The 24,933-nt window shown below is 40.3% G+C and overlaps 1 protein-coding gene across 1 annotated transcript in view; it reads right to left on the reverse strand.

Annotated features, from left to right (window-relative positions):
* MAST1 (microtubule associated serine/threonine kinase 1) overlaps positions 1-24,933 on the reverse strand; it is a 1,222,161-nt gene that overhangs the window by 140,471 nt on the left and 1,056,757 nt on the right. Inside the window, exons 21-22 of the mRNA XM_044084747.1 lie at positions 22,969-23,172; positions 6,040-6,269 (exon numbers count right to left, since the gene is read on the reverse strand). Coding sequence (XP_043940682.1) covers positions 6,040-6,269; positions 22,969-23,172 — 434 coding nt within the window. The remainder of the gene's footprint in view (positions 1-6,039; positions 6,270-22,968; positions 23,173-24,933) is intronic.

Here is a 24,933-nt window from a genome sequence, read left to right on the forward strand (position 1 = left end):
ATAAGCTTCATGTGACAACAACCAGTAAGCAATTTTTGGATTTTACCATTTTCGATTAGATCAGTGTAGTCGTGCAGGTAAGAAAAAGTAGAAGGAACAAGGCAGCCGCAAATACCTGAAACACGAAGTCTATAAAGGTGCTGCATTAGTGACCATGATAGGCTTACTTCAAAGGATCAAAGTCTGTTTTGACTGTTTCAGATGCCTCAAAGGACTTAAGAGTTAAAGCTCTGCAATACAATGCTAGTGTGAAAAGGAATGACCTTGGCTCATTGTTGCAAAAGATTTCTCAGTAGTGCTTGTTTAGAGATTTTTCAATTAATGTTGATAACAAAGCTGATGCTCTTTCATCCCTCAGAAGTGAGCATTTCTATATTTTCTTCTACAGCCACTAAAACGGTTTAAAATCCCACGTACCTACAACTAATAATGAGCTCTGCTTTCAATGCACTTTACATAAAGGCTAACTACGGTAAAAATAAATAAATAACTGAAAGTGTGTCTTTGGACCGCTTCTTTTTGGCATTTACTTCTCTGAAGTCGAGCCCAATGTCAGTGGTCTCTGGCTGACTAAATTTGCAGATGACTGCAAATTAGGAGCTGTTATTAAATCTCACACTGACACAAATGTTCTCCAGGCGGGACTGACACAGACAAACAACTGGTGTCAGAGCCATGGACTAAAACTTAATGCCAAGAAATGCATAATAGTATTCTTTGGAATGTCATCCATCCCTGGTAACTATCATATTGATAACACAGCCCTTAGAGATGACCCAGTAGTCAGGGACTTAGGGACACACACAGATAGTAATCTAGCCTTTGATTGTGATGTCTCTACAGTGGTGAGGAAATCTTTCTATGCTTTGCAACTTATAAATAAAGGTATGGCATCTAAATCCAAGCCAGTCGTTGTTCCATAGTATTCAGCATTCATCATACCTATCATTGAGTATAATGTCCCCTTTGGTATGTACCTAACCAGAGATATCCAACAACTGGAACGTCCACAAACGTCCTCACTAAAGGAATACAGGGCATAAGTAATATGTCCTTTGCAGACCACCTCAAGGCTCCAGCCCTGTGTTTATTGTCAGACCCCACTCTCATAGACCTGCTGCATATCCACAAAACAAACAGTACCAGAATTACCCGTTCAAATGACTTAAACCTTGCCTGTGATATAAACAGGACCTGCTGAAGAGATAGGTATGTATCACAGAGACTGCCCTGTCTATGGAACAGGCTCTTCATCCATGTGAAGCAGAGTTCCTCCCTAATCCAATTCAAGTGCAACTTGGACAATTGGATGGGAAACCAGAAATCCATCCCTAGTTTGGCACCTATGTCTCTGATGGAAACAGGTAACCTGTAAATGGTTCATTTCAAAGGCCCAAGTTTACACTTATTAGGGGTATCAGAACTTGTCAGAGATTTGGAATGCATGGCTAGGCTTAAAAAGGCCATTGTGGTCATTAGCCTAGTAAGCACCTATGAACTTGCTGTTACCCAAGGCCTAACTATACATATAGAAGGCAGTTTTGCATTAATTTATTTTATTTCATGTTATGTTATTTTATTTAAGTTTTAACTGGGATACAGCACTGATTCCAAGGGACCTTTTCCAGTCACGGCCTAGAGAATACAAATAAACAAGAGTCACAATAAATACAGTTTGCATGCACTAAATTTAACAGTAATGATTTCTAAGTGAAAAAAAAGGAAGAAGAGGGGGAGGGGGAAATGAAGCTGAAGTAAGCCCCCCGTTTGCTTAGTCATTTTCTTGTAATGTGAATAGAGTACAGCTACTGCAGAACTGAATCTTCAGAATTCATATATATTCATATAAGTGTCCCCCTGCGTCAAATATCTCCCTCTCTTCACCACCCTTACGTGCTGTAAATGTTTTCAAGTGTCTCTTCAAGTCCATTTATTTATTTTATTCAAATTTCAGCAACTGGACTTCTTCCCTTCTGTAACATACAGACTGTGTTTTTCAGTAGCTCACCCTTTGGAATTCCAACTTAACTTTCAGACTTTCGTGTAAATCCCTACCTGTAGGCAGGCAACTGGCAAAAAGACCTTCTCAGTTCTTAGTCAGGAGCTGTGGACCTTTATGTTCACATGCCTCCATAACATTACAATTTTTCAAATTTCCTTACTGGGTTTTACTTTTCCTTCTTCTATTAAGCAGCCTACCACTGTTTTAAACATTGGCATCAGATATGGATATTTATGTTTCAGCTTAGTGGTGCATAAATTGTAGCATGTTGAAATGGAGTCACTTATATCATTAGAGAGTACCTATATAAGTCTATGCTATTTAGTTCTGAGGAAGCTGTAGACACTGGGAGCTTGTCATTTGTTCAAGCACTCTTTCAAAGAGTGTCTATGCTATGAAGTAAATCCAGTGAAAGCCACTTTCATCACAAGTTGAGTTTGCCCTATATTCCATTGTGGCACAGCCACGTAGGTATGTGGGATGCTTGTCTCCCCACATGGGCAGTTCAGGGGACAAGCCCTTGCAAAAAAAAAAAAAAAATAGAAGCTAGTGTGAGGTTCACTTAAATTTCTTTCACTGAGTTATTTTCTCAGCTTCAACACTCACTAAAAGTTCCTTCATCAAATTCACCTAATTCTGTGGTCGCCTTATCTTGTTCTTAATTTAGGCCGATAAACTGTGATTGCAAATGTTACTCTGTCTTGTTGTTGAAAGGGTCTGTAAGGGTCAACTCACCCACTTTATTAATAAATGAACAAGTGTAGAGTATTATGATTGTGTCTCTGATTGTAACCATGTTATTATGTGTTCGCAACATGGATGCCAAGGAATTCACCTCAAAAGTGAAGACACATAATGGAGGTGTTTTCAACATGGATGCCAAGGAATTCACCTCAAAAGTGAAGACACATAATGGAGGTGTTTTCAACATGGATGCCAAGGAATTCACCTCAAAAGTGAAGACACATAATGGAGGTGTTTTCAACATGGATGCCAAGGAATTCACCTCAAAAGTGAAGACACATAATGGAGGTGTTTTCAACATGGATGCCAAGGAATTCACCTCAAAAGTGAAGACACATAATGGAGGTGTTTTCAACATGGATGCCAAGGAATTCACCTCAAAAGTGAAGACACATAATGGAGGTGTTTTCAACATGGATGCCAAGGAATTCACCTCAAAAGTGAAGACACATAATGGAGGCCTGATCCTAATTCTTTGTAGTGTATGGAGCAATATCTGCTCCTTGTGTTACTAGTTACAGAAGAAAAGAAAAAATAAGTACAGAGTGTTTTGCCAGCTTTAAAAGCTATACAGCACTTAGCAAGCACTGTCAAACAGACAATTTAATATGTCTGACATCGGGGAAAGAAAGCCAAGGACATTTTACTGGCACAGATAGCAGGCAAAAATTAAGCTATTTTAATTTCCTGTACAGTACTGGCAGGTCTTAGTGCCTACCATAAGACCTGATCTTAACAGCACTAGGGCGAGTAGGTAACAATTGTTATGATCAGGTCTCTCACTACAGAATCGCTTAACTATTTTGTCTTTTTCCCAATATTGGAGCATAATCATGGGTTCCTAGCATTACAAATAAAGGCTGTGTTTATCTGATGGTCATATATAGAAAAAAACTGTCTGGCAGTTCAGAATGTGGGTTCTAAGTTTTAAGATGACAGCTTTTGTAGTCTGCAAATGCTTTGATAGGTACAGGCTGTAAGATGTTAATATAGATTAAAGAAATTTAAGATTCTGGAATATTAGACTAGGTAAAATGCATGTTTCTCATTTTAGTTGTTCTGTTATGAAGTCATAAAAATACATACAAAGAAAGAAGATAGCTATCTTTTGAGGGTTATTTGATGTACTGCCATGATATGTGAGCAAATGTCAAGATTTGTAAACCTCAATGGCATTGCTGTTCAGACTAACTGAATGCAGTGAGAAATCCTGTATCATAACAGGCTGCAGGGTAATTCAAGCCATTACATTTAGACATCACTGTGAATGAGAAAACATGAATTTTTGACATCTGAATTAGATCCTAAGAGTTCATAAACCATCTGCCTCATCCTCATCACTGGAAAGATAGACAGCCTTTTCGTAAGCAGTACTTGAAGCCAGGGGGCAAACAGAACAGATCTGTCCACATATCTAGAGGTACAGTAAGGCATAAAGGTCACAGACGTAGTGTATTCAAATCCCAAAATTCAGACACAATACGCTGTCCTCTTGGGAGGGGCTTTACTGTTGCTATGAGGTGATCCAAATGCTTTTTTTTAACACTTAAAAAAATCAGGGATAGTGCATGCGCAAAAGGGGTGGGTGGTTGGCATAATGGTTAAGGTGTTTACCTTACAAACATAAGGTGCAGGGTTTGATTCTCACATGGGGTAATTGGCTAGGCTGAAAATGGCTCACAAGGGCAGTTAGCCTAGTACTAATCTATGAACCTATGAACCTATAAGTATATTTTCTTATGTGACTTTATAATAAAACAGGCTTCCACTTCTAGAATGTAATGACTGTGTTATTGCCGGGGAAGGACTATCACCTTATATAACCTCACTTCACTCCTACAGCAATAACTGCTAGCACAAATAGGAACAAAATATGAGATAAAAATACAAGTAATGCCGAATGAATATTCCGGCCTGAAGTGCCAAATTTCCTTAGTTTCACGTTTTTCAAGTACTCATACAGTTTACGTAGATTCTAGAATCGTACATAATTTTCCTGGAAAATAGAAAGTCATCTCATTCCTATTTATCAGGGGGTTAATTTACATGGACGCGCATCAGTGCAACACACCACGAGATGTAGAAAATCCTTAGTAATTCATAGCCTTAACTTACCCATATATCCTTTGGTGTTATCATGATGTGCACAGCCAACTGATAGCCAAATGAGAAACTAATAAACCTCTTGGGGAGGCTGCGGTGGTGCAGCAGTTAGCGTTGCTGCCTCACAGTAAGAGGTTCTCTGGTTCGATCCTCGGCTGGGGTACCTTCTGTGCAGAGTCTGCATGTCCTATCTGTGGTCCCGTGGGTTTCCTCCGGGTGCTCCGGTTTCCTCCCACATCCCGAAGACATGCTGTAGGTGGGTTGGACACTCTATATTGGCCCTAGGTGTGAGTGCATGCATGTGTGTGCCTTCTGTGGAAGGTTGGGCACCAGGCTGGCAGCTCTACACTGTAAAACTTCACTGCCAATCATGAGCAGACAGGTAATCTGCTGCGGCGACCCCTAACCGGGAAAAGCCAAAAGAAGAAGATATGCATTAGAAGAATGATTCAGCAAAACATTCATCAAAGCACTCAGCTTTGAGTAAAATCAACCACAACATAAATAACCAAGAATGTATTCAATTGAATCTACACATTAAAAAATACGGAAGCGTGAATAAAGTCTTCATTCAAGAGAAAGAACACAGAATATTCTGAAATAAGCAATTCTTGGAATGTCTGCTTAGAACTGCATTACCAGTTTCAGTTTTGATTAGTTAGTTTATAAAGCAGTAGGATGGTTAACACAGCACCCCCAAAAATAAAAACAAAACAGACAAATAAATAAATAAATACATAAACAAAACCTGTGTTATATAGGGGGAGGAAAGCTGATAGCACTCCCTGTGTAAGGACTATGTCACCATATTCCCCACAGATTTATGTTCTTAGTCAGACATTACATCTGTCATTGACAGATGGGCATGGCCACACTTTGGAAACTCCCTTTTGTGCAGTCAGTACTTGAAGAAGTGTTAACAGTTGAACACAGCTTCTAATGAACTGCACTCTGTGATGGCAGCTGATGGGACGGTGGCCCTTCAGGCTAACTGTATTAGTGGTATAAATAAGACACTGGAGTACATTAGTGCAATTATACAATGAGATAATTAAAATGTATTTTGTTATTTGATTATTAATAATATTGCCCCTATGGAATTCTTGCAGCACTTATTATTGACATATGACATCTTCTGACCAATGGAGTTAGAATGTTTCACAACAGCATGAAGGGAATACCGTACTTACCCAGACGATATGATGAACACTGTACACATCACTGTCACCCATGTATACCCGGATCGCCCGAAGGGTGAAGCCATACTTTTTCCCTGAGCGAAGGATGGTGATTGGAGACCTCAGACTGGTAACAGCTGGAGAGTAATCCCGGCTGGGAGAAGAATCTCTAGAAGATGGGTTAGAGGAAAGTGATCGAGGAGACATGGGACTGGCTAGAGGTGAACTGCTGTGCTGTTCAACTGCAGAAAAAAACAAGACAATGCAAAACATGTTTAAAAGCTCTAATCCTGCACAGTACCTCAGTCAGAAGACCAAGCTACATGTATACAATTTATTTACGCCTGGGTATGTGATTGCAGTAACAGTTTGTTAATAACAGTCCTATGGTGAAAGTGGATATTTAAAGCCAATGAAATATATCCAGAATGCTTTGTTCTCTCCAAAGGGTCTTGATTGGGAATGCCTCACTCTGTGCCTGCATATAGATAACTTTAGATTAATTTCAGAGCTTAGGTCTGCTAAGTGGTTTGGGGTAACTACAATCCAGTCAATGTTCTGTGAAAATTTAGAGGGCTTCCCTTGCTTAAATAAGAGAGAAAGAGTACAGCTGTGTACGTAAAACTTACCGTAACAGTAGATGACTGAATGATCACTGCTACAGTAGCCTTAGCTATATGGGTTATATCCTGCCAAATATATAACAGCCAACCAGCTTCCAAAGCATCAGGGCACTTTCCACATGCCCAAAATGTTAAGCAGCTTGAGCTGAGCTGATTAAAAGACAAGTTTGGGTATAAAACCCTTCAGAGCTTTCCTGCTAACACAGACAGGGAGGCTGAGCCTTTAAAGCACAATGTTAGGAAAACAAAAAATAAATGAACACACCATGGCATAAACAAACACACCAAAGAAACATGAAGGAGGGGGTGGCTATTGCAGGAGTGATCATTCAAAACACCTACTGTTATGGTAAGATTTACTTAACAACCGTACCGTGTTCATCATATTGATCACTGATGCAGTAGCCTTAGCTATATGGGTAGATTACCATAGCTAACTATATTTGGGAGGTAGAAGGAGAAGAATCCAGTAGGCCCTGAAAAGTGGTCCTAGCAAAGCTTGATCTGGACCTTGCCAAGGAATCCAGCTTATAGTGCTTTGTAAAAGTATGTACAGAAAACAAAGCAGTAGTTCCTAGAATACTTATAGAATCCAATCCTTTCCAAAAGGGGATAAATGAAGCCAAGGCTCTGGTAGAGTGGGCCTTGACCCTGCCTGGAATAGTTTTGTTGCAGTGGGTGTAACAAACTGCTTCAGACAACTATTTCGAAATAGTCTATTTTGACACAAGTTGTCCCTTCTTCTTACCTCCAAAAGAAATGAACAAATGACCTGAAGATCTGGTTCTGTCAAGATTGCACCTGAGTTCTCTGTGGGCATCCAAGGTACAGGGTATCCTTTTTCCCTCAATTTTATTCCAGGAAAGAAAATGGGGAGGTGGATAGTTTGGCTTAAAGTAAACTCAGATACCACTTTAGGCATACAAGAATTTGAAAATCTGTATAAAGCAGAGAAATGTGGAAATCAAGGAAAAAGTACAAATTGAAATGTTTATGAAAGAATTAATATGTTAAGGTTAGAGGTAGATGAGGCTCAATTACTAACAGCTAGGACAGGAGGAGATGAAATAAAAATTGTGATATATAAACAAGAAAGTCTCCATGAATAGATGGTATTCTTGTAGAAGTTTGGAAGCTGGGAGAGAAGTGATAACCAGCATCCTGGAAGAAAGCTGTGGTGGCTGCAACATCTACAGATGGTAAAGACCTATCAAATCCAGCTTCATATAACCACATTTCAGTTTTAAACCATGATTACAAAGTGTTTATGTTTATAATTGCTAAAAGGATAGCAAAGTTAATACCAAAATTGATAAGATATGTATCAATGTGGTTGTGTGGAGGGGAGGCAAACACTTGACAACATTAACAGAACACTGATGATCCAGTCAGAAGCAGAATGTAAGAAAATACCACTGTTGTTGGTGGGTCTAGATACAGAGAAAGCATTTGACAGAGTAAGCTGGGATTTTATGAATAGGCAATGGAAGCACTTCCATCCCCTGACACAATAATCTGGTTAATTGGGAGGATATAGGAGGGATCAGATGCAAAAATTAAAGTGTGTGTGTGTGTGTGTGTGTGTGTCCTCCCTGATAAGTTTTGTTATTTGTGTTACATTTAGAAAATTGGCAAAGAAAATAAGGAACTCAGAAATTCAAGGATACAATTGGTATGGCAATTAAGAAAAGTTGGCTTTATTTGCAGATGGTCTTACTTTGTACATGATAAAAAAAAACACAAAAGGACATTTCAGTGTTGTGGAACATACTGAGACAGTTGCAAATCTTTTTGGGATATAAAATTAATGAAGGTACAACAAAGGCTATAGCTGTAAACTATGTACCCACACATGAATTGGTTCAGCAATATCCATATTTATGGGGACATCATAGATTCATAGGAGATTACTAGACTAACGGCTTAAGAGCCTAGTCAGTATGACCCAATATATGGCACCTTGGCATGGATTTGTGCCTGTGCATTGAATATCTTACAGTCTGTCCCTGTCCATAAGGGATATGGGCACTACCCCCGGTGTAACTTTCCTTTCCCCAACTATTGATCCAAAGTGCATTTGAAGAGGGACAGGGAAGAGTTCTACTTAACGTGAATAAAAAGCCCGTTTCAAAAAAGGGCAGACTCTGAGACACATATCTGTCTTTCTAGCATGTTTTGTTTGAGTTGCTGACTAAGTTTAGATCCCTAGATCAGGTTACCCTTGCGCTGTTTGACTTGTACATGTACAGCAACTCCATCAGGGCTGGAATTGTGAGTGCCTTGTAGGTCAAGCATAGGTCACTCCTTAATAGTCGGTAGGAGATAGAATAAAGGGATAGGACTTAGGAGTATGGCTTAAAAAGGATTTTGTTATGGCAGATAAGAATGTGTGGGAACAGACTAAACAAAAGATAATACAAAATCTGAGTAACTGGAAGCTCTGTTTTATGGATCTGGATAACAAGATATAAATAGTGAAAATGTTTTTAGTTTCTTTAGTTTTATACACGGGTCAGGCATATTTTTATCGACAAGAGTAGGAGTTGTGGATAGCAATTAATAAAGAGTTGAAGGAATTTATCTGGAAGAATAAGAAGGCAAGAGTCAAGTGAGCAAAGATGATCAATCCCAAAGAATAAGGTGGTTTGGGATTACTTGATTTGAAGGAGTATTTCAGAGCTACAGAGTGAAGGCTATTATACATAGCACAAGCAGAAAGCTATAATTCAAAGTGCAAAGAGATGATGATGAAACAGGGGAGGCTCAAGAATGGGATTTGGATACAGATCCATAATGAGAATAATAATAACCACACAGAATATTAAATCCATAAAGTAGCAGAAAGTATTCTAAGAACCAAGCCAACACAGGAATGGAGAAAGGAGATTCTGCCAATAGGGATGACTGCAATTAGGGATACAAACAATAGGCAAGAGGGGCCTGGAATTTACTGGAGAAAACTGACACAGGAACCAGTTTATTGGGAGCAAATAATTAGTGGGGAAAGTTAACAGAATGGGAAGAGGCCAACAATACATCTGGACTGCAGGCTAGAAATTGCCCTCCCTATCAAGGACTGATATCAGAGTATATGCAAAGAGAAAAGAATATGGGAATACTAAGTGAAAGATCAGCACTGGTAGAGTTTTTAGTAGAATCTAGAACAAAAGCTGCTGTTTAAAAGGGGATAATTAGTACAGCATATACAATATTGCATGATAACTTCAGGAATCAATCACAGGAAGTTAGAAAAGCTTGGGGAGATAAGAATTTCACAAAGAAACAATGGGGTGATATGTGTATGGCTCCCAAATATGAAACAAAGTCTATAAGATTTAGAATCTTTACTTGGACATGTTTGCATAGGGATTTTTATACCCAAACAGACTCCGCAAATACTTTTTCCTCAGTTAGATTTCAAATGCTGGAGGTGTGATAAGGAAGAAAGAGGTAATTGGGAACATATTTTTGGGGAGTGTAATAAGTTGTCACACTTAAAAAATTCCCTGCAGACTGCTCTGTCAGAAATACTGGGTGGGCAAATTAGTGTAACTACGGATTTTTTTTTTTAAGCTGTGATACAGAATCGGAATTGCCTAGTCATAGTAAACCCTTGCTGAGACTAATTATGGTGACTGCCAAAAAAGCAAATACTAGAAAATGGAAATCAAAGTCTAAACCAACCGTACTAGAAGTAGTGATTATAGTAACAGGGATAAAACAAGAGGAAGTGAGATTTTCAGAAAAGAGTAGGAGCCAATTACATAGAAAAAATGGGAATTGCAAGAACAATACATGCAGAATAATGTTATGGAGGTGGAATGAGGTTTAACGGAAGGCAGCAATTGAATTTGCTATGTAACGGTGAATTGACAATGACTGTATAGAAGATGCAGAGGTCAAAGCAATTAGTTAAACTGTTTTTCATGTTAAAAAAAAGTCAGCCAGATTATCTGGTTCATATGGAGCAAGTGTTAGCTTCTCTAACACAAAATTAAGATCCCAAGGAGGAGACACTGTTTTTCTTGGATGCCTCTTATGTACACCCGTTTCAAAAACAATTTGACCTAAAATGCATTGAAAGAAGGGGCTGCATCTGCATACATGCTGAAATGTCCAATAAATGAACCTCAATGGAAGAGTAAGAAAGGCCATAGGACAGTAACTAACACAAATATTGTTAAACCAAAGGGACACTAGTCCTACATGGGTGTTGGTTATACTGTTGGCACCAACTAGAAAATATTTTCCATTTGGTAATAAATGATTTTCTCGTAACAGGCCTTCTTGCCTCCATTAGTACCTGCTACACATCCTCAGTAAACAGGTGGCTAAAAGGGAATTAAGACTCCAGGCAGTCAGCTGAAGTTGATTGGGATCAGAATGTATGAAGCACCCCTATTCTTGTGTGAGTAGATCCAGTCTGTGAGGAAGAGTGTGGTAATTGTCCCTGGCTATTTCCAAAAGGAGGGAGAACCACAGTTGCCTGGGACAGAAGGGAGTCACCACAATAATCTTGCAGGGACTCCTTCTGAATCTTTAGAAGTACCGTGGATGCCAGTGGAAAGGGTGGAAAAGCAAACAGGAACATTTCTGTCCAAAACAAAAAAAAAGGCATCTGTCTTTGAGGCCTTCTTGCATGGAATCCTGGAGGAGAATGTTGCCATCTCATAGTTCAGAGTGTAGGCAGAGAGGTCTACTTGAGGAACTCCCCGCAGATGGATCAAATCTTGGAAGACCCCCCCCCCCCAATGTAGTTTCCATTCTTTAGGATCTGCTCTTGTCCTGCTGAGCTTCTCTGCCACATACATTTGCTCTGATGGAATGTAGCATGCCTATAGAGTGAGATTGTGCTGTGAAGCTATATCCCAAGCTAACATGGCAAGTCTGTGGGTAGGACATGGTTCCCCCTTACTTGCTGATGTACCACATGGTTCTAGTGTTGTCTGTAACAACTTGAAGATGTCCCAGGGACAAAAGATGATTCGGAGAGTTGAGTGCCTTGAACAGGGCAAGCATTTCTTTTATATTTACATGCCTGTGTCTGTCTTTGATGTGCCAAAAAACCTTACACTTTTATCCCTCCTGAAACTGCTCCCCAAGCAAAGTCCAAGATATCTGTGATAAGTGACTGTTTTGGAGCAGGAAGGGAGAAAGGGAGACCTGGGTTTAGGGAAATTTGCTGTCCCAAACAAGTGATTTCTCTTCTGGCAAACTCCAGCAGTGGGATTTAAAAAAGACAAAGGATGTTGGTGCTGGGACCAAACAGACTTCAGATATCATTGGATGTTTCTCGCATGGAGTTCTGCTTGGGGTATCATGAGAATTACAGATGCCCTGAGACTCAAAATTATAAGGTATTTCCTTAAAAGCAAACAAAAAAGACAGCTTGAGTACTGGACATTTATGCTTTGGGCTTTTTATTGTAAACTTTCCAGTGGGATTGCTCCACAGCTTAATCAATACATAAACATTATCTCTATATGATACTAGCCAGCACCATGGCATAGAGGAATATGGCCCTGACTAGGGCCCAAGTGACCTGAGTTCAAAAACGGCAAGGTCCAAAGACCGGGAAGGGGACAGACACTGGCTGATCTGCAGCAGAGGCAGGGAAGTATGCCAGCATGCCCACTCTTCTGAAAAAAAACAGTGATTGCATGGGAGGGGAGGATGAGGATGGGTCAAATAAGAAAAAACTTCACCTGTCACAGCACAAAATGATGTGTGGCCCTCTGATTCATAGTGCTAAATGATGTGTGGCCCTGGAATTCACAGTGCAAAATGATGTGTGGCCCTGGGATTCACAGCGCAAAATGATGTGTGGTCCTGGAATGCCTTAAAGTACTTGTGACTCCAAAACTGGTGGAGTAAGACCAGAGGGAGATCAGCAGGGGTAGGCAGATTTGACAAAGGATGGGGGGGGGGCACCAGAATGTGCTGATGGCCAGCTGTGCATGATACTACCTTGTTAATATAGTGTGCTTCCATACTTTGTTGGTGGGCTACAAATTTAACCCAGACTGTGAATTCTGTCCAGTATACCTACAGCAATAATAATGAAAACAAAATGTAGAGTTTAAAAATTGAATATCAGGCTCATTCTGCTATGTAACCAGGCAAAGCATTAAACAGCAACACTGAGGTCCCTTACTACTTCACATAGGAAGAAAAAAATGTTGCTGTGTACAGAGCACTAGTGGGATGTTAAATACTCCAAGAGTCTGCGTCGCTGTGTGTACATTAGGCTTTGCACAAAGCTATGCTGATCAACGTTTTCCATATTATTATTGACTGACAAGTACAAAATGAGAATCTGAAAAGGTCAACAAATGCATGGAAAGAAATCTGAAACTTCATGCAAATATCTGCAGATCTCAGACTTAGAATATTGTAAGTGGGTGATTAGATACGGAAACCATACATAAAGTTCACAGTGGAACTGTTGACCTTCCATATTTTGGTGTGGCTGTCAGTCACTATCTGTATGGTACAGCATAATATTCAAAGTATAATCAATTACTCAGAAATAGGTAATACATTTCATCAGAACTACAGGGGTTGTGTAAATTCGTATCAGTAGGATTATGAGTCCGTGTAAGTTCTCAATTTAGCTAACTTTAAGTAAACAAAGAATACTAGGACTCTTTTATTTTGTGGTAAACACTATAAGCATTACACAAAACTCTTTGGAACCTTGACTGCAACCCCTTGGTTACCCTTAAATACCTGTCTGGTGCTTTCTTTCTACATTGAGCTTTTGATTCTTAGGAGATGTGATAATATCCCCTTTGGTCTCAAGTTCTCTGAGAATGCCTTCTGAGCAGTATTCCTAACAGTCCCTGTCTGTTTGCTAGGACTGCTTATTCATGGACTGCAGCACACACTTTTATTTCTTCATTTATTACCCACAACAAGCTGTAGTGTTAGTGGCACAAGTAGCACACTTGCCTTTGCTGCAGAAGGCTGTGGGTTCTATTCCCACACCATACAGACTGATTTCTGACACTATTCTGCAGCATTAGGGGAGCACTACATTTCTGAGCTGCCGTCCGTCAGATGAGATGTTAAACAGAGGCCCCCATCTGCTTGAGTTGCTGGTAGCTCAGATGGATGTAAAAGCTACTGTGGCACCTATTAAAAAGAGTAGGGAAAGTTCCCTAATTTCCTAGCCAAATTTCCTCTGGTAGTATAAATACCACCTTGGGTCTCCCCTGAAAAGAGGCTACTAGCCTAGTGGGAGTAACCTGGTCAACAAAGGATAAATAAAAAATTCAAATGAAACCTGAATAAAAAGTTCTCATTTTCTTCATCTGCAGGAAGCTATACAATGCAGGTTTGGATTTTCAGCTCACCTTTTCTTATTCCTTTTTATACAGCCACCCAAGGACAGTACAGTTGTGTAAGAACTTACTTCTCACTGTTGAGAATTCCTTACGAAAGGGATAACATGCTGAGGATAGCTATATGTCTAGACAGCACACCAAGCCTTGATTCCTTTTAAGTGCCGTACATCAGACATATATCCTTAGTCCGAGGAGTAAGGTATATAAGTAATATACGAGCACTATATCCTCAGAACTGAATTGCCCCTGCAGAACAACATGTATCTCCTGAACGAGGGAAGAAGAAAGACCCCTTGGCCAGAGGAAAGGTAAAAACATAAATGAAGTGAGGAAGGAGAGGGACAGACTACTACAACAGTGAGTCGTGGGACATCTACAGATATGGTAAGTTCTTACACAACCATGCTATGTCCTTCCTTATCACCATTGCAGTATTCCTTACAAAAGAGAGAGCACTAAAGCAACTGAAAATCATGACTGGAGGAAACCAAAGAGCAGTCCTCCAAAAATCCATGGAGTTTGGATCTGGCAAATCCTGCCCTAGCTCTAGAAACAACATCCAACTTGTAGTGCTTAGTAAATGAAGAAGACCAAGTGGCAATGTCCAAAATGGACCAAACATCGAGACCCTTAACAAAAGCACCAGAAGAGGCAACTACCCTACTAGAATGAGCAGGAACAGCAGGAAGCTGCTTACCATGAAAAGAATAACAACAAGAACTGGCTTTAGAAATTCAAAAGGAGATGGCTTGTTAGGAACAGCTAAACCCAAGTTCTTGGCTTGAAAAAAAAAAAAAGCTGCTCAGATTTTCTAATGTCTTTGATTTTACCTAAATACTATTTGAGCTGCCTATGGAAATCCAAAGAATGGAGAACCCTCTCGCTGCTATTTTGAAGGGAGGGAAAAAGGAAGGAAGATGAATAGTCTGGTTGAAAGACAAGTCATTGACCACTTTAGGCATGAAAGAAGGATTAGTCTGAAGAGACACTGTCTCTGTGGAAACCCAGGAAAGGATGAACTGCCATAAGGGCTTGAAGTTCAAAGACTCTTTTGGCAGAAGTCAGAACTACCAACAAAACCATTTTTCAGGTACAGACTTTCAAACCAGAATAAGCTTCTAGTTCAAAAGGTGAATGAGTTAGCTTTTCAGGAGCAAAATTAAGGTCCTGAGAAGAAGGTATTGTTTTTTGGATGCCTAATATAAAGGATACCTTTTAGAAACTGTTTAACCTCAAACCTAAAGGAAGATGGTGGAGCCAAGGGCAGACAAGCAGAACTGGTTGACAAATGAGCTTTAACAGAAGAGTATGCCAGACCAGAATTGAGCAACTCACGCAAATAATAAACAGTAGGAATACACATTAAAAAAGGTTCCTGCTCATGTTTGTGACACCAAATAGAAAGTCTCTTCCAATTTATAATATTAGATTTTCTTGTAGTGGGTTTTCTGGTCTCCTGCAAAACCTGAAGCATGTCCTCAAAACTGGTACTAAAAAGTAATCAAAATCCTATCACCCACAGAGCCAAATGCAGGGGAAAGGATGTGGGTGAATGAGAGGGCCCTTGTCCTGTGTGAGGAGATCCATTCTGTGAAGTAACTTGCAATGATTGCCCCTAGCCAAGTGAAAAAGAAGGGGAAACCAATGCTGTCTGGAGCAAAAGGTAGTCACCAACAAGATTTTTGCCCTGTCCCTCATGTTGTTATGTAGGACCTTCAGTAACAGTGGGAGAGGGGAATAAGCATACAGGAGCATTCCTTTGCAAGAAAAAGACATAGTGTCCACTTTCCAAGCCAGAGGACCTGGCACTGTGGAACAGAAGTTGGGAAATTGCCTGTTCAGAGGGGAGTCAAAAAGATCCACTTGAGGAATACCCCACTGATGGACAATTGTCCCTGTGAAGCATCCACTCATGAGGATCAGTCCTGGACCTGATAGTCTGCTGCCAAATTATGATCTGAGGGAATATAAACCACCTGAAGTCTTAAGTGAGGGTGGATATCAAACTCCAAAGCAAGGATGGGCACTCTGCAAAGAAGGTAATACTTTTTCTCCCCCTGCTTGTTTGCACATCACATGACATTGGTGTCATCCATGAATATTCGGAGGGGGCCTGGAATCCAAAGGGAATGCAGAGCCTGCAGGAATAGGATAAAAGCACTCATTTCCATGATGTTGTTATGATCTCTCACCTGCCAAGGAGACCAGACCACCTGGACTCTGATGTTGCTGGAAGAAGCCCCCCAACATAGGTCTGAAAGGGTCTATATTACATGATCGAAGTTTCAAAACTTCGAATCTAATATGGCTGACACCATATAATCGAAGTCTTGAAACTTCGAAGATGTAATAAAACACAACAACCTACAAAAACAAACAATTTATATGCTCTAAGCACCCCTCGCTACTTAAATATGCCAACTTTGAGATCGCACTACAGTGCAGAAAAGGGAAATCTTCCCATTCCACGCTGTACGGAGATCTCCATTGAAAGATTCAAAGTTTCAAAACTTCGATCATATGGTGTCAACCATATCAGATTCGAAGTTTTGAAACTTTGATCTTCTGATTTAGACCCGGTCTGAAATTTCTGTAAACAGCTCCTGAACTGAGGAAGGAACTTGAAAAGGTAAGAGAAAAATGGGAAGGTCTAAAGGATGACAATGATGCAGCCAAATTGTCATGAGGTACCACTGAAACTTTTTCATATGGTGTCTAGCCAAAGGAACCATTGGAAAAATGGAGGCCATGAACCATATGGCTTGTATAAATTCTCTAACAGACACCAACTGTAAAGGAAGAAGATCCTGAAAGAATGCTGTCAAGGAGATGATCTTGGGAGGAGGAAGAAGAAAAAAACATCATTGAGAGGGTCTGAATCCTGCATCTTAGAAATATCTGGTCCTGAGAAGGGGTCAGAATGGACTTTGTGTGGCTAAGAGTGAAACCCACACTGCAAAGGAGGGATATGGCAGATTTGAGATCCTGCAGAAGAAGCTGCTGAGAGGGGATTTGAAAAAGAAGGTCACCCAGACAGGGAACGATCTGAACACCATGGAGTCTGCAAAAGGCTATGACCAGGGTGAGACACTTTAGAGAGTCCCTCAGTGCTGTAGAGGGACCAAAAAGCAAAGCAGAGAAATGATAATGTGAGGAAGAAATAGAGAATTGTAAAAACTTTCTGAAGAGGGTGAATAGGAATATGGAGATAGGCGTCCTTCAGGTCCAAACATATCATGCAGGCCTGAGGAAGCAGCAGAGGAAACAGACATTGGAGAGACAGTGTTTTGAAAGAAGGAACTTCTAGAAAGGTGCTGAGAAAAGAGAGCTCTAGAAGGGTCTATATTACAAGATTGAAATGTCAGTTAATCGAATAACTAAAGATTGATCTTGTAATATCGAAACCTAAAAATCTCAAATGGACGATTTAACCCAGGGAAACACTTCCCTTAGCCATTATGTGGATTATGCCCTTTTCTCCAATTCGGAGCGATCTGAGAGTTGGTATATTTAGTTGGGGGAGTGTGGGGGGCAAAGCTCCCCACTTGATTTGGGATTTAAAGTTTTTTTTTTCATGTGGCCAAGGGAAGTGTTTCCCTGGGTTAAATCAGCCGTTCGAAATTTTCAGGTTTCAATATTACAAGATCGATCTTTATTCGATTAACTAAAGTTTCGATCTTGTAATATAGATCTGACCTAGAACGGGTCTTCAAAATCTCTAGTTCCTGGAGACCAAAAACTTCCTGGAGTAGAATCCCTTACCCCTCTAGAACAGAGGGATTGGCTGAATGGTCTATTGTGCCAAGAGGTCCTCAAGAAGAGGAGAAAATGAGGCAGTTGGCAAGGAGGAGGCTGAGGGATCCCTGAAAAAGGAGGAAGAGATTACCAAACATGAAATAACCATTTTGGATAACCAGAAGAACCCAAGAGTCTGTTGTGATTTGTTGCCAAACTAAAAAGGCAGAGTCAACCTGAAAGAAAGAGGGATTTGGTTGAGGGGCAGAGAAGGATGAATGTCAAATAGAGGTTCTCTTGTCTGGGAAGGAAGAATTCCGTCCTCTTGAATCCTGAGCTGGTTTCTCAGGAAACACTCTCTTAGGCGGTTTCTTGCCCTTCAAGGGTTACTTAGGGTGCCTACACACAAATAGAGTCTTAGAACAGTGGCTCCTTTGAAATTTATGGATAGAAGAAAGAAGAATTTATTTGAGGTCTTGCATAACCTTTCTTTTATCTTGTAAAGTTTTCAAGAGTTCTGCAGCTGCACAGCCACGCACATTTTGAGTGTCCATTGAGGAGTCCAATAATTTGGTCCTGACATACTTAGGGAGAGATGGAAGTCTAAGACAGGAATACCTCCTGATAACTGACCATGATGCAGCCACCTGATAAGAGATATTAGCAGCATCACAGCTGCATTTTATGAAATGGTGACCTACCTGTGATGCAGAATCTAGTAAGGAAATGTCAGAGGTCTTAGCTTAAGAGTCAGTCATGTGAAATGTCAGCCAGAATATCCCCAAGGTTAGATAGAAGAGCCAGAACATATCTGGTCATACAGGTCTGGTAATTAATGGCCCTAAAGGCTAAAGTGGCAGGTATACACATTCTTAACATACCTGTCCATAGCTCTACTATCTTTACCAGAGGTAAAACCTTAGGGCAAGAAAGTAACTTGGAAGGTTTGTCATCAGATAGAGAAATTACTGCACTGTCTGAAGAAGGATTATTGTAAAATTCCTGTACCTCAGTAACCTTGTTAAACTTCTCCAGCTTTTAAGGAGCAGGAGGGTGAGACTCTGGAGTCTGTGAAGCAGAGGTAAAGGTATCAAAAAGGGCTTTGAAAACAGGAGGTATTAAAGAAGGCCTGGGAGAATCCATCTATAAGAGGTTATAATATCTCTTTTAGACCTTAGACATTTGGGAGCTCTCCCACTGAAAATACCCTGTCATTTTTGTAGTGGTGTCCCCAAAGGAAAATACCACAATAGGGGACATGGTATTATCCTCATCTGAGCCCAGAGTAAGATGGGAATGGATCAGGGAGGAATAAGTGAGGGACTCTTTCCCAGAATCCAGATCTTCATCCTCATCAGAGGAATCAGAAACCCTAAGTCTCTAAGAGGAAGAAGAGGAAAAAACAACAGGTGATGATACTGACAGACCCTGAGGATGTTTTAAGGCCACAAGGGCCTTAAAAACACCCTCTGTGAAATCTTGCCATTCCTTATGGGGGGTTCTTAGCAACAGAGATCACAAGCCTAGTCTTGTTTTTTTCTGAACAGGAACTTCTGCCCTAACTAGTTTAGGGTGTTCTAAACCCTGTGTAACTTCAATAAGGGAACCGGGTAATTTTTCCCTAACAGGTATCTGGGTACCCCCCCCCCAGCCTTCATAAATAATCAGCTGTGGCTCCTCCTTCTTATCTGCAACAGATGTCAGCTCAGCCTCAGCAGATGTATAAATAACAAGCTCTTCATGTTGACCTCTAATGGGATCATACAAGAAGAAGCAGGTATCTGAACAGGATGGTCCTCAGTTTCTTCATCTGACCCTATGGAGACGTCCAGTAGAGGCAGGACAGCAGAAGTCTCTAAGCACATCTTTTTTTACTTCTTTTTAGAAAGCGGCTGAACATCTGGGTGGGCAGATTCAGAAGCCATAGCTTCCTGAGCCAACAGCTTAAGATGTTGATTTTCAAATACACAGCCAGAGACAACCAATGGCTGTGCATGGTCCTAGGTACAAAGGTCTGGCAGTATCACACTGCATACAATCATGGTCTGCACCTAAGCAGAAAAGGCACTTTTTGCACCTGCCTTCATGGGAAATCTGCCTCCCACACTCACATTTCCCTTTTATCGATGACATGTAAAACAAATAGCAAAGAGAAAACAAGGAACAGTTCCCAGTGGGGGTTCTTACCTTTCCAAAACAAGGAAAAGTTCCCAATGGGGGTATTTACCTTTCCAAAACAAGGAACAGTTCCCAATGGGGGTTACTTACTTTTCCAAAACAAGGAACAGTTTCCAATGGGGGTACTTACCTTTCTAAAACAAGGAACAATTCCCAATGGGGGTACTTATCTTTCCAAAACAAGGAACAGTTCCCAATGGGGGCACTTATCTTTCCAAAACAAGGAACAGTTCCCAATGGGGTACTTATCTTTCCAAAACAAGGAACAGTTCCCGATGGGGGTACTTACCTTTCCAAAACAAGGAACGGTTCCCAATGGGGGTACTTTCCTTTTCAAAACAAGGAACAGTTTCCAGTGGGGGTACTTACCTTTCTAAAACAAGGAGCAGTTCCCAATGGGGATACTTACCTTTCCAAAACAAAGAACGGTTCCTAATGGGGGTACTTACCTTTCCAAAACAAGGAACAGTTCCCTGTGGGGGTACTGACCTTTCTAAGGCTTTGCAGCTGATACATGATGAACAACATTCAGACTGGAGTAAAGACAGTCTGAGGGTTTGATGCTCATATGTGACTTATGACTCAGATGTAGGACATACACCTAACTCATGGCACTTGAACGTTTCCAAGGCTTTGGTATGCTGGCAAGTTGTACGGCTATCTTCAGCAGGATATCCTTTTTGTAAAGAATACTGCAATAGTGATAAAAAAACATAATTCATGACATACTTGTATTTGCTTGATTCTGTTTTTCTTTCTCTTTCTTAATCCCCATGTGGGGCCCTGAAGTACGAACTCCTCATAACACAAAAGAAAAATATCTTACTGTGGGAACAGTAAATCAGAACAATCTAACTCCTGCTTTTGATCTAGATGGGAGTGAGGCACTCAGAAAGACCTTGTACTAGGGGTCTGCAACTTTCAGTTTGGAAACCTCATGGAGACCATCAGAACATGACATTCTTCCATTACTGTTTTTTTTCTGTTTCTTCTTCTTTGCAAACAACACATCTATAAATTTTTGCCATGCATTCATTCACTAATCTTAGGTATCCATCCATCCATCTTGATGTACTTTCATCCCCAGTCTTCTCCATAGTTACATCAATGCTCAGGATGTGTTACAATGTGGGTATATGGATATCGTCAACAGCATTCTACTCATGCATTCCTATTTAATGCATGGGTACAATGCTGTTGACGATATATAAAATAGAATAAATAAATAAACTAAATTTATCCCTGTCCAGCATTTTACCATCAGTTTTCAAATCTTAACTGCTCCATAAACATTTTTATGCTCATTCTCCATGACCTTTTAGATATTCCTACAAATGCACAACATTTATGCCATTAAAAATTAACATCCTGATACCATTTCCACAGTTTTACCTTCCCCCCACCATATTTTTTATTTTAACTTTTGTTTACTGGGACAGAGCCTATTTTTAAGGGAGGGCCAGGGAGAAATGTATCAGATGCATGTCTTTGGAATGTGGGAGGAAACCTATGTGAACACAGGCAGGACATGCAGACTCCGCACAGAAGGCAGCCAAACCAAGCATCGAACCAGAGAATCTCTTGCTGTAGACAACAGCTCTAACTGCTACATCACTGTGACACCCTGTTTGCTATAAGTTCATTTATACTTCAAGCCTGTGGTCCCAAAATACATTATATTTGCTGTTGCAGAGTTTTTGTCCTTTCTGCACAGTTTCACAGCTATGTGCTTATCATATTTAAGTAAGAGTATGTGGGGAACAAAGCCTCCAATGTGAAAGATAAAGGAGGGTTTGATGTCCTGCACACACAAAAAAAAAAAAAAAAACATGTCATGGTTTGTCTGGTTTGGTGGTTTTCAATTATTTAGAATCATTTACCTTGTGTTTGATAGTTCTAGTATCAATCCTTTGCAGTGCTAGCGATCTTTTGGGGTGGAGAAACACCATTTCCAGTTGCCTGGTGCCAGCAGTATACCTGCTGTAAGGCAAATGTGGCACCTGCCCTAGGCACCAACTTGTAGGGGATGCTGATTGTTAAAAAGTGTGCAGCCTTCAGGCTGTTAATTAACCACCTGCTCCACAGGTAGCCTGTAAATGACTCTCTAACTATCCTGGTTTTCTTTAGTTAAACAGAAAGTGCAGTTGTGTAAATAAATTTACCGTAACGGTACATGTTCAAATGGTTACTGCTGTAGGGGAGGGTTGGCATAACGGTTAAAGTCTTAACCTCATAGATCCAAGGTACATAGCTTGATTCTGACCTCCCAGTTATTAGCTAAGCTTGTAACATTCTGCAGACTGATACTCTAGCATTTACCTATGAATGCTTCCAAAAACATACATACAGCACCATAATGTTGACCCAATTTTGGGGCTGGGGGTTGGTTTAATGGTTAAAGTGTTTACGTAACAAAGACAAAGTACAAGGTTTTATTCTCACCTCTAAAATGGAAATAGGCTAGGCTTAAAATGGTCCACAATGGCAGCTAGTCTAGTAACTACCTATAAAGTTATCAGTCGTCTTGGGATAAAACCCATAAAGTGATTGCAGTAGTGCTAAAATGATGAACATCAGATAGAAAGTTTCCAAAACTGCAGTTGCTTAAAAAAAATGTCCTCCATATTAACAATACAAGTTTCTTATTTCTCTCTAGTTCAAATGTTACCATTTTTAAACTTGTCTGTTCTCTTCAATTTCAGAATACTATATCTCCCAGGTACTTCCTTGCCAGCCAGTGCAAGAAAGGATTGTGAAGAAAATAAACCAACTTTTACTTTTTCTGGGAACTAAATATATTTTTTTCCGCAAGTGATTGCCTCCCTACTGTCTAGCCTAACACAGGAGCCTAGTCTTGCAAACCGAATCCAACTGACCAGGACTGTGAAATAATATTTATTTGGTAGTTTTCTGCAGTCTTCTGCCTGAAGTTAAATATTCTGTTCGACTTTAACTATACTCGTGCGTTTTCAGTGACAGGCCCTTAGGATCTAGGTTTGTGCTTTTGCTAAAAGAACAGAAAAGGATCTCCTTGACTTTAAAAGGAAAACGAATGCTACCTGCTGGAATAATGACGGATAGTGCCGTAGTTGAGGCTGATTTGATGACTTTCCCACCAGTTCTAGAGGCACGTTTTTCTGGTGAATCGCTTGACAGTTGTTGATGGCGTGTTCTCCGCATAACAAGGTCACTTGTTGCCTTTGGTGCAGAAGGATCTGTCTCCTTCACAGGCTGTGAGTCACCATTTTTCACGGTTTTATCAGCTAATAAAAAAGGAAAAATCCATTATGCATGCATATTATATGTGTCATAAATAAATTAATATAGCTAACTAGAAATGTATTTAAAATGTTGTTTGTTTTTAATTTATTTACTTCATTCAGTATTTGTTATAACAGTTAGATCTTAGTGAACTGCGTGGCCTTTTACAAGGAAAACCCAGATCTGGGTAGCCAAAGACTCCAACAGGAAGATACAAAGGCACACAGTCAATGTAAATAAGTTGCAAGAAAAAAGGGAAAAAAAAAGCAAATTGTCAGTTTTAACAAAATTAGCTAATCAAAATCAAGCAAACAGCATCCACAGCTTAAACTATATTAAGTAAATAAATAACTAGAGTAACAGGTAGTTAATCACAAGCGAACTGTGCCATCCGCATCATCATCCACAGCACACGTTTTACAGACAGTTTGGATATAAGTCACCCGTGGAGTGAGAACAGAAGATACGGCAAAAGAAGCTGTTTAAGTGAGGTTAGGGTCAGGGTGTTTGCAGTGTTCTCAATGGGTTTGACTGACTACAACCACTTCTAAGAATGGATGTCCTTTGATCAACTGGTGCCGTAGGCAAAAGGGCTCCACATCGCCCCACCCAGCACCACCTGGTCTACCTACACCATCCAGATAACTCTTGTCTTCCTTTTTCTCAGTTTGTCTTACTCTTCTGTTTTTCAACATATTTTAAAAGAAACAATTTCTTTACTACAAAAACCAAACAAATAAATACTAGAAAAGCACCTCTGCTAGAGCGGTACCCTAGGCAGCTGCCTAATTGGCTTGTGCCTAAGGCCGGCTGTACTTCTAAGTTCCTTTTTAACCTTAGTAGTGAGTCATCACCACTGATGGAGAGAGGTAGGAAATTACATTAAATGCAGAGGTAAGTGAAAGTGCTATGTCAAATGATTGCTGGCAAAGACAGGCACTTACAGCAGGAGCTCTTCTAAGGATTTAAGGTTGTGTGTGACTAGGCATGTCAGAAAGACGGGTGGGCATGGTGGAGAATAGAAAAGCCAAACGAGTTGAAGGCAGGCTAAAAGATTTTTGTATGAAAAGTGACTTGAGTCCGGCAGTACAAGTCTATCAGAAACCCAGAAGGAAATATGACTACTATGCTGTAAGCAAAGTTGAGCTTGTATAGGCATCCCTATTAAAGGCATGTTAAAACCACCCACCACATGTTAGTGATGAGAAGAGTGTACCTCTTATTTATACTATACATTTTTTATTTCCCGTTTAGTGGAAACACAAATAAAGGGCAAAAATATCCTACATGGACATCCTAGACACTCCAGCATGCCTCACCCCCTTTTATGTCATCATGCATGGGCACCACCCAGACCAGGCAGGGATTGGCTGCGTGGATGGAGGGACAGTGCAGAAATAGCAATCACATGGCTTTATCTTTAGTGCCCACAGCAAGGCAAGTGATTTGTTTTTTTTTTTTTACTTTCATTTAAATACATCCCTGACTGTGGCCAAGCTTCCATAAATTTATATATCTATATAAAAATAAAACACTTGGCTAGTTGCTGGATTGAACTGGCTTTGTAGTTGTACCATAGTCATTCCATTCTGTGGTTCCAGTTTCAGATCAGAGACCAGCAGTTGGACACACACCATGACCACCTGCTGCTGCCTGACTTGTTGTGAGATGATGAGCCTCATCAAAGTCATCATGTTTAGGACGGATTTTAAATATCGCTTTATAAATGTAAGAAGTTGCTAGGAGAATAATAGACCTTGTGT

Source organism: Protopterus annectens, chromosome 9.part0 (genome assembly GCF_019279795.1).
Source record: "Protopterus annectens isolate FY-2018-M chromosome 9.part0, PAN1.0, whole genome shotgun sequence".
Classification (NCBI taxonomy): domain Eukaryota; kingdom Metazoa; phylum Chordata; order Ceratodontiformes; family Protopteridae; genus Protopterus; species Protopterus annectens.